The sequence below is a fragment of the Centruroides sculpturatus genome, unplaced genomic scaffold (assembly GCF_000671375.1).
Source record: "Centruroides sculpturatus isolate CEXI.00-Female unplaced genomic scaffold, Cexi_2.0 scaffold625, whole genome shotgun sequence".
Lineage (NCBI taxonomy): Eukaryota > Metazoa > Arthropoda > Arachnida > Scorpiones > Buthidae > Centruroides > Centruroides sculpturatus.
Genome location: NW_019384830.1, coordinates 413,775 through 424,613, shown reverse-complemented (window position 1 = coordinate 424,613; position 10,839 = coordinate 413,775). Strand labels below are relative to the sequence as shown.

General features: G+C 27.0%; 1 protein-coding gene across 1 annotated transcript in view; it reads right to left on the bottom strand.

Annotated features, from left to right (window-relative positions):
• LOC111630093 (Kv channel-interacting protein 1-like) overlaps positions 1–10,839 on the bottom strand; it is a 24,125-nt gene that overhangs the window by 10,390 nt on the left and 2,896 nt on the right. The window contains exons 2-3 of the mRNA XM_023374113.1: positions 9,633–9,845; positions 1,501–1,563 (exon numbers count right to left, since the gene is read on the bottom strand). Coding sequence (XP_023229881.1) covers positions 1,501–1,563; positions 9,633–9,845 — 276 coding nt within the window. The remainder of the gene's footprint in view (positions 1–1,500; positions 1,564–9,632; positions 9,846–10,839) is intronic.

Here is a 10,839-nt window from a genome sequence, read left to right as displayed (position 1 = left end):
TTTTCTTTTTTTTTTTTTTTTTTTTCTACATTAACTTGGCGTTAAACACAGTTTGCACATCAATGACTGTAAATTTAACCATTACACATTTATTTTTCTTTCTAAAAAAATCAATTTTTATTAATATAAAATGCAATTTTTTACTTGCTATACATGACACGTTTCTTGAGAAAAAAAAAGAAGAAGAAGAAGAAGAAAATGAAGAAACATAATTGAATAGAAAGAAATATAATTAGCAATTTTCGTGTAAATGATAATGCATCATTAAAATAACACATTAAATATATTTTCTAATTATTTCCGTGTTTCATAATCATCATTATCACTTCTCAAGTATTATCGATTTTAAACTAACAAGTTTATTCCCAAGACTGCAACTTGAACAAGACTTCTTGGGAAATATCCAAGAAAAGAATAGTTAAGGAAGTGTTAAATATTTTGGTATTTGTTTACAACATAAAACAAATTACTAAAGTATTTTTTTTTAACTTTTATTTAATATAATAATAATAATAGATTAAAAATAATTTAAAATTAACCTTATTAATTTCCATGTTTGTAAAGAAAAAATATATATATATATACTGTATATCATTTTATGAAATTTTTTCACGTTTCTAATAAAAGAAAGCTATTCTTTCTGAAAATATATACAATTTCCGATATGGTAAGTTGTAATATTTTAATCAACTCCACCCATCATTTAAATTATGAGCTTAAAAAATCATTAACGTGCTAAGTCACACACGTAATTTTACATTCTAACAAGGTTTCTCAACGAAATAAAACGTTAAAATTACTANTCATGGAGAAGAGAGCCATCAGAACCGTTTCTACTAGAGTAAGGGATTAATTCAACCAATACGAAACTCTGCACCATAAAATTTCCTACACTATAAAAATTTTCTAGAAAATAAATTAATTTTTTATATATATATAGGCCTATATAATATATTATACACCTTAAAATCATTCATTGCTCAGTAAAATGTTACTTTGAGTTTTGGAAATTTATGTGCTGGATTTCATGCCTTGGGACTGGCTTAGATACAAATATTACCTTACACACGCCATTTATTTTGCGATAAGAGCTTGATGAATATTTATAGTGATGTCGGACGAGTTTAAATTGTAGAATATCTTTCAAAGCTTTGTGATATCCTTCAACCATAAACTTTATATCGAAATCCAAGCTGTTATCTTACTTAAAATTTAATAAAACAAAATAAAATTATCTCTAATTTTATCAGTTTACATCAATTCTTCTCAATTTCCTTTTAATTCGTTTCATCTTTCCAAGATTATTCGAAGATCTCTAGGGATCGCGAACTACTTGTTGATAATTAGGGATTTAGAAAAATAGCAATTTTATTACTATTAAATAAGGTAAAAAAATAAAAATAATTTCTAAAAAATCTCAAACAATATTTATAATATTTTAGAGATAAAAATATGCAAATTTTTCTAAAATTTTTATTTAAAGATAAAGAAAAAATTTACCTTTTGGCACCAAGCCATAAATTCGTCAAATGTGATAACTCCGTCTTTATTCGAATCAATTTGCTGCAAAGTAAAGCATTTATATGTATATATAAACGTTAAATCTTTATAAATTAATAAAGAAACAATCAATTTTTTTTAAAATGATTATTCTAGAAATCATCATTTATTTCAGATAGCGGTTTATCTCTAGAATAAGGAAATAGATCAGGAGCAATAGATGTAGTAATTTGAAAAATTGCTTTCAGATTAGATTATTCGCTTTATGGTATATAGAAGACATAAGAAATCTTTTATCTGTCTTCCTTCGTATCTATTCTAAAGTACTAAAAAATGTATTCAATTTATAAAAGAAGCGAACTGAGTAAAGTTGATATCGCTAACTCCGAACAAATAAAGTATATATTTCATCAAATTAAGCAAACAGGAAGCCAGAGATGAAAATCGATAGTAAATTAACCATAGAAGAACAATTTTAAAGTTAAAGATATCGAGAAATATCATACGATAAGATGAAATCGTGAAAGTTTCGGGTTACCAATACTGGCACCATTTTTTTTTCTTTACTTTACTCGAGTGATGACATGAGAATTTGTCAAACGTCTCTCTCATTTTATGTTTTGTCAATCCTGTTAGAAATATAAAAAGGGTCAACTAGGCCCCACGATTCAGAAGGCTCCAGGCCCCTTCAGGTGAGAAGAGGGTCTTTGCTTTTTAATAATCCCAATAGGGCTTATCCTTTTCTAAGGCTTGGCTTAGGACCTCAATTTTTATTTAAAACAGGAAATACTTCACCGATTTAATTAGAATTAAGCAATTGGTGCACATTGTAAATGTAGTGTATGTTTAATGATCTCAATCCTATCACCGCTTTCATCGAAATAAAATCTTAAATAATATCTACAATTTTGACTTAAAGATTAATATTCTAGAAACATTCTTTATATTAATTTTTCTTAAAAAAAATATATAATAAAAATCGCGTCATAGTATATACTGTATCTGGTGATGTTCCAAATGTTTCTTATTTCTTATCTAGGTAGTATCTTGTCGATTCATTAATCTTTCTAGAACCCAATTCAAGTTTTTTTTTTTATATATATAAAGTTATCGTAGAGTCTGATAGATGATTTATCTTAGATATTGTTAAAGATTATTTTCTTTTGACTTCTACAGACATACAAACACACTCACGTTTCTTATCAATTTTCATAATAATAGTAATAACGAACTATTGATTAATATTTATTATCATTAACTACTTATTCAATACTAGAAATAAATGAAAATCAATTGATTTTTTCGGGGAAATTTGGTAACTTTCCAAAAAATTTATTTAATTTTTATACATTTTTTTTCCTCCTCCTCCTTCTCTGAGAATTTTTTTTTTTTTTTTAGTTTTTAGAACAGATTTTATAACGTATATTAAGCGTGATTAATTAAGGAACCACAAATTTTTTTTGTTAAGTAAATGGTTTTGTATACATTCAAAAAACTTTAATTTATTATAAACATTGTTACTGTGCGGTCTGCTTGATGTAATGAAAGCCAAATCTATTCAATTTACTTAATATATAATGATTAATGATTTTTAATATTCTGTATTCGTATTCTAATAACATAAAAGTTTAGAGAACTTATAAAAATTTATTAAAAATCAGTTTTTAACACGATCATTAAGCCAAAAAAACAGCTACAAAATTTAATAAAAAGCGAGATTTTAAGCACTATTATGAAGTAAAACATATGGAGAACTTCTAAAAATTAAAAAGCAGAACATTTATTTATTTATTTATTTTTTAAATCAGAAAAATCAAACAGGTTTATCCATTTAAGTAATGACACTTATATAAGAAAACAAGAGCTTTTACTGATGCCAAACTGTATGTCTGACCTTCCAATGATGAAGTTAATTGAGACAATGATGTGATAAACTTCAAGAACGTTGTAAATCCTACTGGAAGATAGTAAATCCCAGATTATCGTTGTTAAATAACGTTTTAAGTTGTATTTATAATCTAGGATTATAGATTCTGAAGATTCTTTAGAATGTATTCAGGATCTAGTTTCCAGGATCTTTATGTTTAGAATAATCTAGGATTCTAAGCTATATTCTTTAAAATATATCCATGAATATACAATATCAATGCATGGGCAAACACGTCTAAAGCTGGGACTTCGTCTTTTTGGGATCATTTCACTGCTTCTCGTTGATAATTTTTTTCATTCTATATCCGTACTTGTATAATGCTTCTAAAGAAATTGTTTCAGAGGCCTTAAAAGTGCTTAAAATGGCCCTCTCAAGATCTTACTCAGAATCCAAGATTCCATGCTGTAAAGAGTCTTCAGGATATAATTAAAATTCAGAATCCTTACATTAAAACCCTAAAATTCTAAAACTTAAAGATTCATCACAATCTTAAGAGTTTATGCCTTAAAAATTTACCAATAATCTAGATAAGCAATTCTCAACCAGTGTTACTCTTTGAGATACGAATCGGTTCGTGCTGTAAGTGTATACACAAGAATCTCAGATGGTACGCGAGTTAATAAAGGTTGAAAACCACTGATCTAGAGTTCATTTTAATTAAAAATTATAAAAAAAAANTTCCTCCTTGAGGAAAAAAGAAAAAAAAAAGAATGTTCTGTCGTCATCATCGTCCATTGGCTTATTTGTTCGAAAATGATTCAAGTTTCGAGAACTTCTGGAGAAAAGCGAAGGACGTTACTGTCACCCGACTTACTTACAGGTAACTAATCAATCAATTTTAGTGCCTCACTGCTCCTTTAACTCACCCTCTTGCCCTGGGGATCGGCTATAAACAAGGAAGAAACTATCCGGCTAAGGAAGAAGAAGAAGAAGAAAAAATTTGTGAACTTTGCAGGATGTTTTGGTCCCGGTCTTTTAATCCATCGAATCTTTTTTTTTCTCCTCCCCCCTTTCGTACTCACTGCCGAGCTGGATATCGAATTAATGAAGCGAGGAGGGTAAGTGGTCAAGAGGGACGAGTTAGTCACGGTTGCAAACGGAAGGTCTCGTTATATGTTGTGGTTCGACAATAAGCGGGGTGGAGTTATCACGACCTTTGCCACCTCTAAATGACGACTACAAAGGAGAAACGATGTGGATTTTTGATGGATTGGAAAGGACACCTTTTTAAGTTAGGCGGATGTTTACAGTTGTACTTATTCGATTGTAAATAACGTTTAATTTCATACACGATAAATACTTGTAAATTTATTGTAAGGAACGTTTCTTAGCATTTTATGTATTTCGAATTGATTACTTTAAAGTATTTTAGTTAAAACATCCAGTGATACTGTAACTTAATAAAAGCATTAAAAATTAGCACTGTAATTACCTATTGAATTGTGAATAGAAGGAAGAGGAAATTCACAGTATTGCATTACAAAAAACCCTTCGACAAGATTAATCGATTTATCTTCGGTGGTTGATCCTATACAAAATAATAATCTATGCGTTGTCCTAATATTCCGTACGGGAGAAATCACTTTAAAAAAAAAAAGCACGTCTCGGTTTAAGTTTACCTTTTTGACTATATTAGGAAATCTCCAGAAGATGCTCGTAAATTATAAATTCAAAGAGTATAATTAAATAAAATAAAATATGCGAAATTACAAGAGAAACGTTCTCGTAATCTTATCTCGGAGAGGAAGAGCGAGATTACATTCGCATATTGGTGCGAGTAGATGAATATCTATCATGTTACCTTGTCAGTATAATATTTACCTTGTTGTGGGTCATGCGGTGGTAGTAGAGGTTAGAGCTGGCAGTGAATCTTTTACCACATATAGGACACTGGTGAGGTTTCTCTCCGGAGTGGATCCTGCGGTGGGTGTTCAATGAACTGGAGGTGGAGAACCCCTTCCCACACACGTCACACACGTGTGGCTTCTCACCTGTCAGATAAGTTACAGAAGAAGCTATAATTGATTGCAGCAGAGACGTGCTTCCATTTTGTTAACAAGCGTAACTGCTTCATCTTTGATCATCACCCCTCTGCGATGATGCGCCCGGAATAACTTATTAGCTTTGTATTTAAATAGCCTCAATTATAAAAATACACTTTAAAAAAAAAAATATTAACTAAAGCAAGAATAAAACTAAAGTTCAGATTTGATTAAAATGTTTTTATAATAATGATTTAATTGGATATTATGTGGACGTGTAATCTTTTCTTTTAATTCTGAATTAGTGAAATTGTTAATTGAAGATAGACTTGTTACTTAAAAGTGGATAATGAAAATGAACACAGATCTTACTCTCTTATAACGTTATTTTTATATTAAAAATGGAAACTAACTCTGATTTCTCTCCTACAAAATGAAGTTCGATCCTCTGTTAAACAATAAAAGAGTGAAACTAACGTAAAGGGAACGAAAAATTCCGAATGGACTAAAGCGAAATCTGTCTATTTTATTTAAATCGAAAGAAAAGACAATAAGAAGAATTGAAATTAAGATTAATGTAATTCTAACTTCATATAAAATGATTTGAACTCGATTAACTCTTAGAATAGCATATTTAAAATTAGAAAACAATCCTGTCATCAAAATTGAATGTATTCTTACTCTAGAATAACATATATAAAAATGTAATGCCCTCATTCTATGTCTATGAAATAATAAAAAGAGAGGTATACATACATAAAATTAAAACCGCAGACGTTTCAAAAGAAGAAGAAAATATAAAACAAAAGGTATAAAAAGATATGAAAGAATGTGAATTAAAGATTAAATAGATTTTTAAAAACATTTCTTTATCATCTAAAAGAGGTATTCAGAATTCTAAAACTAAGCATTCAGGAAATTAAAAAATGAACTCATTCCCGAAGACCTATATTAAATTAAATGATCGTTCCAGAAATAATAATAATAATAGATTAAAAATAATTTAAAATTAACCTTATTAATTTCCATGTTTGTAAAGAAAAAATATATATATATACTGTATATCATTTTATGAAATTTTTTCACGTTTCTAATAAAAGAAAGCTATTCTTTCTGAAAATATATACAATTTCCGATATGGTAAGTTGTAATATTTTAATCAACTCCACCCATCATTTAAATTATGAGCTTAAAAAATCATTAACGTGCTAAGTCACACACGTAATTTTACATTCTAACAAGATTTCTCAACGAAATAAAACGTTAAAATTACTAAATATATAATTAAAATCTATCATAAATATGTTTTAAATTAGTTTTTATTATAATTTTTAATAATAAATGAGATTTTCTATGATTTTTATAACAGATTCTGATACTTTATAACGAAACTCTTGATATTTCTTTACATCAAATAAATGCAAATTTTATAAATTTCTTTAAATATTTTAATATAATAAACTAAAAATATATAAAATTTTAAGATAGGAAAGATGAAATTAAAAGTTTTTTTTTTTATAATTTAAAAAAATAAAATTGTATATTAAATGCCACGCAAAGTTTATAATGAGAATGTAATAACACATGCGATAAGATATTTTAACTTAAACATCAATATTATAAGAATATTTTCTTATAATTTAAAATATAAAAAAAAAATTTAAAAGGTTTTTGACACGTTTTCTTACAAAAATATCCAAAAATTATCAAATAAATCCGTTAAAATCGTATTAAATTTTGGTGTTATAACTTTACCATTTCATTTACGTTTAATTACTTAATTATACGAAAATTAAAATAAATACTAATGAAATTCTTTAAATAACGTTAAATAAACTAAATTATTTTAGTAAAAGTCTTAAAAAATTAAATAAAAATTTGCTTACCTCCTTGTGGAAAGTACTGAGAAAATACACCTTTAAATGTTTCTTCCGTTACGATACCAGAGGGACATTCCTGGAAATTGTTTTTTAGAAGTGATTTTTTTTAAAGAAAAAAAGTATCTTAAACTAAATAACAATACACGATTTGAATTTTCAATATTGTTTCTCCTTATTCTACTCACGTAAAGGCCGAAAAAATCATTTAAACATTTGATCCTGAATCATTAATAAATGAATATATATCACCGACACGCTGAGTATTTCTGCACCAGAATTGATTGTGAACAAGTTATTTAAGGATTAAATGAACAAAATTTGATATATTTTTAGTTGAATTTCGCAGAAAATGATCGACTCATATATTTTTTAACGTTTCTTACAACACTTTTATGCTTCTTTTTAAGATTTTTACAAGGCTGTAATTTGCTGTAAAATTTATATTTATGTACTTTTAGAAACATTATATTTTCTTCTATAATATTAATATTTGTATATTAGTATAATAGTACATAAATTTATACTGTATTTAACTTATTCTTTATTGTATAATACACATTTGTGTTTTCTCTCACTAGGCATTCGTATCTTATAAATGACTGAAAAATATATATTTGTACATATACATATTATATTTAATTTATTCATACCTTAAATATTTAGTAGCGTAACTAGAATCACTATTAGGGGATCCGAATTAGAAAGTGCAAACTTATTCCCCCCGTACCGTTTTGTATATAGCTATGAGTAAAGAGTAAAGATTAGATATTGTACTATACATACATGTTTATATAAAAGTTTGTCACATTTAAATTACTTTAATGTACTGTACTTATTTCAATTTTTCTTTATTTCTTTATTTACAAATGTAAGGTGAATCCGGATCTCTGGTTACTCTACTATACATATTACTACAAAAGATATATTTAAATACTTTAACAAAGCCTGCAAATTATATACTGTATTTATTTACCCATTACAAAACATTGGCATTTTAGATTCTGTTACAAAATCTATATTTGTGTACTTCACAAGTCACTTTTACCTTACACGTGCCAAAAACAAGAAGCTCTACAACATATATTTTTATAGCTTTCTTGTATTGAAGCTACTCTAAAAAGAAAAAAAAAGGAAAAGAAAATCTTGTGACGTTCCTTCCTACCTTTTTCATATTTTTTAAAAAAAAATATCATAAATCCTAACGACTGTTTACAAGATTACATATATTTAACCTTTATCTATTGATTTTTCTCGTAGGGAAAGAGGAAACAAGGGAAAGTGGATTGTTTGAGTAAATTGCTCTTTAGCTAAACTGTCGTTTTTGTTAGAAGACAGGCTATTTACTCATCTAATTCTGAAGGTATAAAACTATTATTTTTTCTGTATATTACAGNACAGCTACAAAATTTAATAAAAAGCGAGATTTTAAGCACTATTATGAAGCAAAACATATGGAGAACTTCTAAAAATTAAAAAGCAGAACATTTATTTATTTATTTATTTTTTAAATCAGAAAAATCAAACAGGTTTATCCATTTAAGTAATGACACTTATATAAGAAAACAAGAGCTTTTACTGATGCCAAACTGTATGTCTGACCTTCCAATGATGAAGTTAATTGAGACAATGATGTGATAAACTTCAAGAACGTTGTAAATCCTACTGGAAGATAGTAAATCCCAGATTATCGTTGTTAAATAACGTTTTAAGTTGTATTTATAATCTAGGATTATAGATTCTGAAGATTCTTTAGAATGTATTCAGGATCTAGTTTCCAGGATCTTTATGTTTAGAATAATCTAGGATTCTAAGCTATATTCTTTAAAATATATCCATGAATATACAATATCAATGCATGGGCAAACACGTCTAAAGCTGGGACTTCGTCTTTTTGGGATCATTTCACTGCTTCTCGTTGATAATTTTTTTCATTCTATATCCGTACTTGTATAATGCTTCTAAAGAAATTGTTTCAGAGGCCTTAAAAGTGCTTAAAATGGCCCTCTCAAGATCTTACTCAGAATCCAAGATTCCATGCTGTAAAGAGTCTTCAGGATATAATTAAAATTCAGAATCCTTACATTAAAACCCTAAAATTCTAAAACTTAAAGATTCATCACAATCTTAAGAGTTTATGCCTTAAAAATTTACCAATAATCTAGATAAGCAATTCTCAACCAGTGTTACTCTTTGAGATACGAATCGGTTCGTGCTGTAAGTGTATACACAAGAATCTCAGATGGTACGCGAGTTAATAAAGGTTGAAAACCACTGATCTAGAGTTCATTTTAATTAAAAATTATAAAAAAAAAATAATAATAAGAAGAAAGAAATGCTTACATTGAAGACCTTTTCAACATGTTCCATAGCAGAATATTCGTCAACAGCTGGATCTGTATAATGTCCTAACATGTCGTATATAGCACTAACAATATTTAACATTTCTTGCTTCGTGATATATCCATCACCATTGATATCATACAATCCAAACACCCATTTTAATTTTTCGTTCACGGTCCCACGTGAAAGTGACGATAAGAGATTTATAAAATGCTGTCAAAATAGAAGAGGAAAAAAAAAAAGAGAATTACTGCAGTAAGCATCCTATTGATTAATGACACAAAATAGTACTTAGAACTCTAAATGGATATCTTGATTACTCTTCGCATCATCACCTTCACTGCTCTTAATGATCCAAAATGAATCTAGTCTATGATAAGTGGAACATGGATAGAAACCATTTTAAAATATATTTTCAGTCTATTTTAAAGGTATAAAACATATAATTTTTTTTCCTTTTGATTTTCTTACAACTAAATAATAAAAAGTAAATTAGTATTTATTTTTTTTTTTAATTTTTGTAATAAAAGTTCATAAAAATTGTAAAATTATATTAGTAATTAAGTTTATTCAGAAAATACATTAAATATTATTTTTAAAACTATATTAAAAAGAACGAAAGACAGAGAAAACTTTCGAATATAGTTAATTATCATCTTCAAAAATACTCTTTAGTTACATGGAAGATGAGGAAGATGATCATCTTCCTTATCTTCCTCACCTTTCATGTAACGGATGAGGAAGATGAATCTTCTATAATATATTCATCTTCTATGTAAATAAATAGAGAAGATGAAGAATTTTTATCCTCCTCATCTCCCATGTTTAAAAGTTGTTATTATTAACTATTAGATTTATAATTTTTCGTCGAATAAATTCTAGAAACTGATGAGGATGAAACAACATCATCCACGTTTCAAGTAGCAATTATTATTTATTGAATCTACATTTAAATAAGTACATTAAGTTCTGTAAATATACTAACTAAAATAAAGTATAAACATTAATTAAAAATTCATTTCTTTTTATTATATTACTGAATTACAAATTAAAGCAATCACCATAATCTTTTTTCCATTTAAATGATCTTTACTTAAATAAAGAAAAAAAAAAGATGATTATTTAATCATCTTTTTAAATTAAACAAATATTTTTAAATAACGATAAATATGTAATTAAGGTAATTAAAAAAAGACTTTTTTTTTTT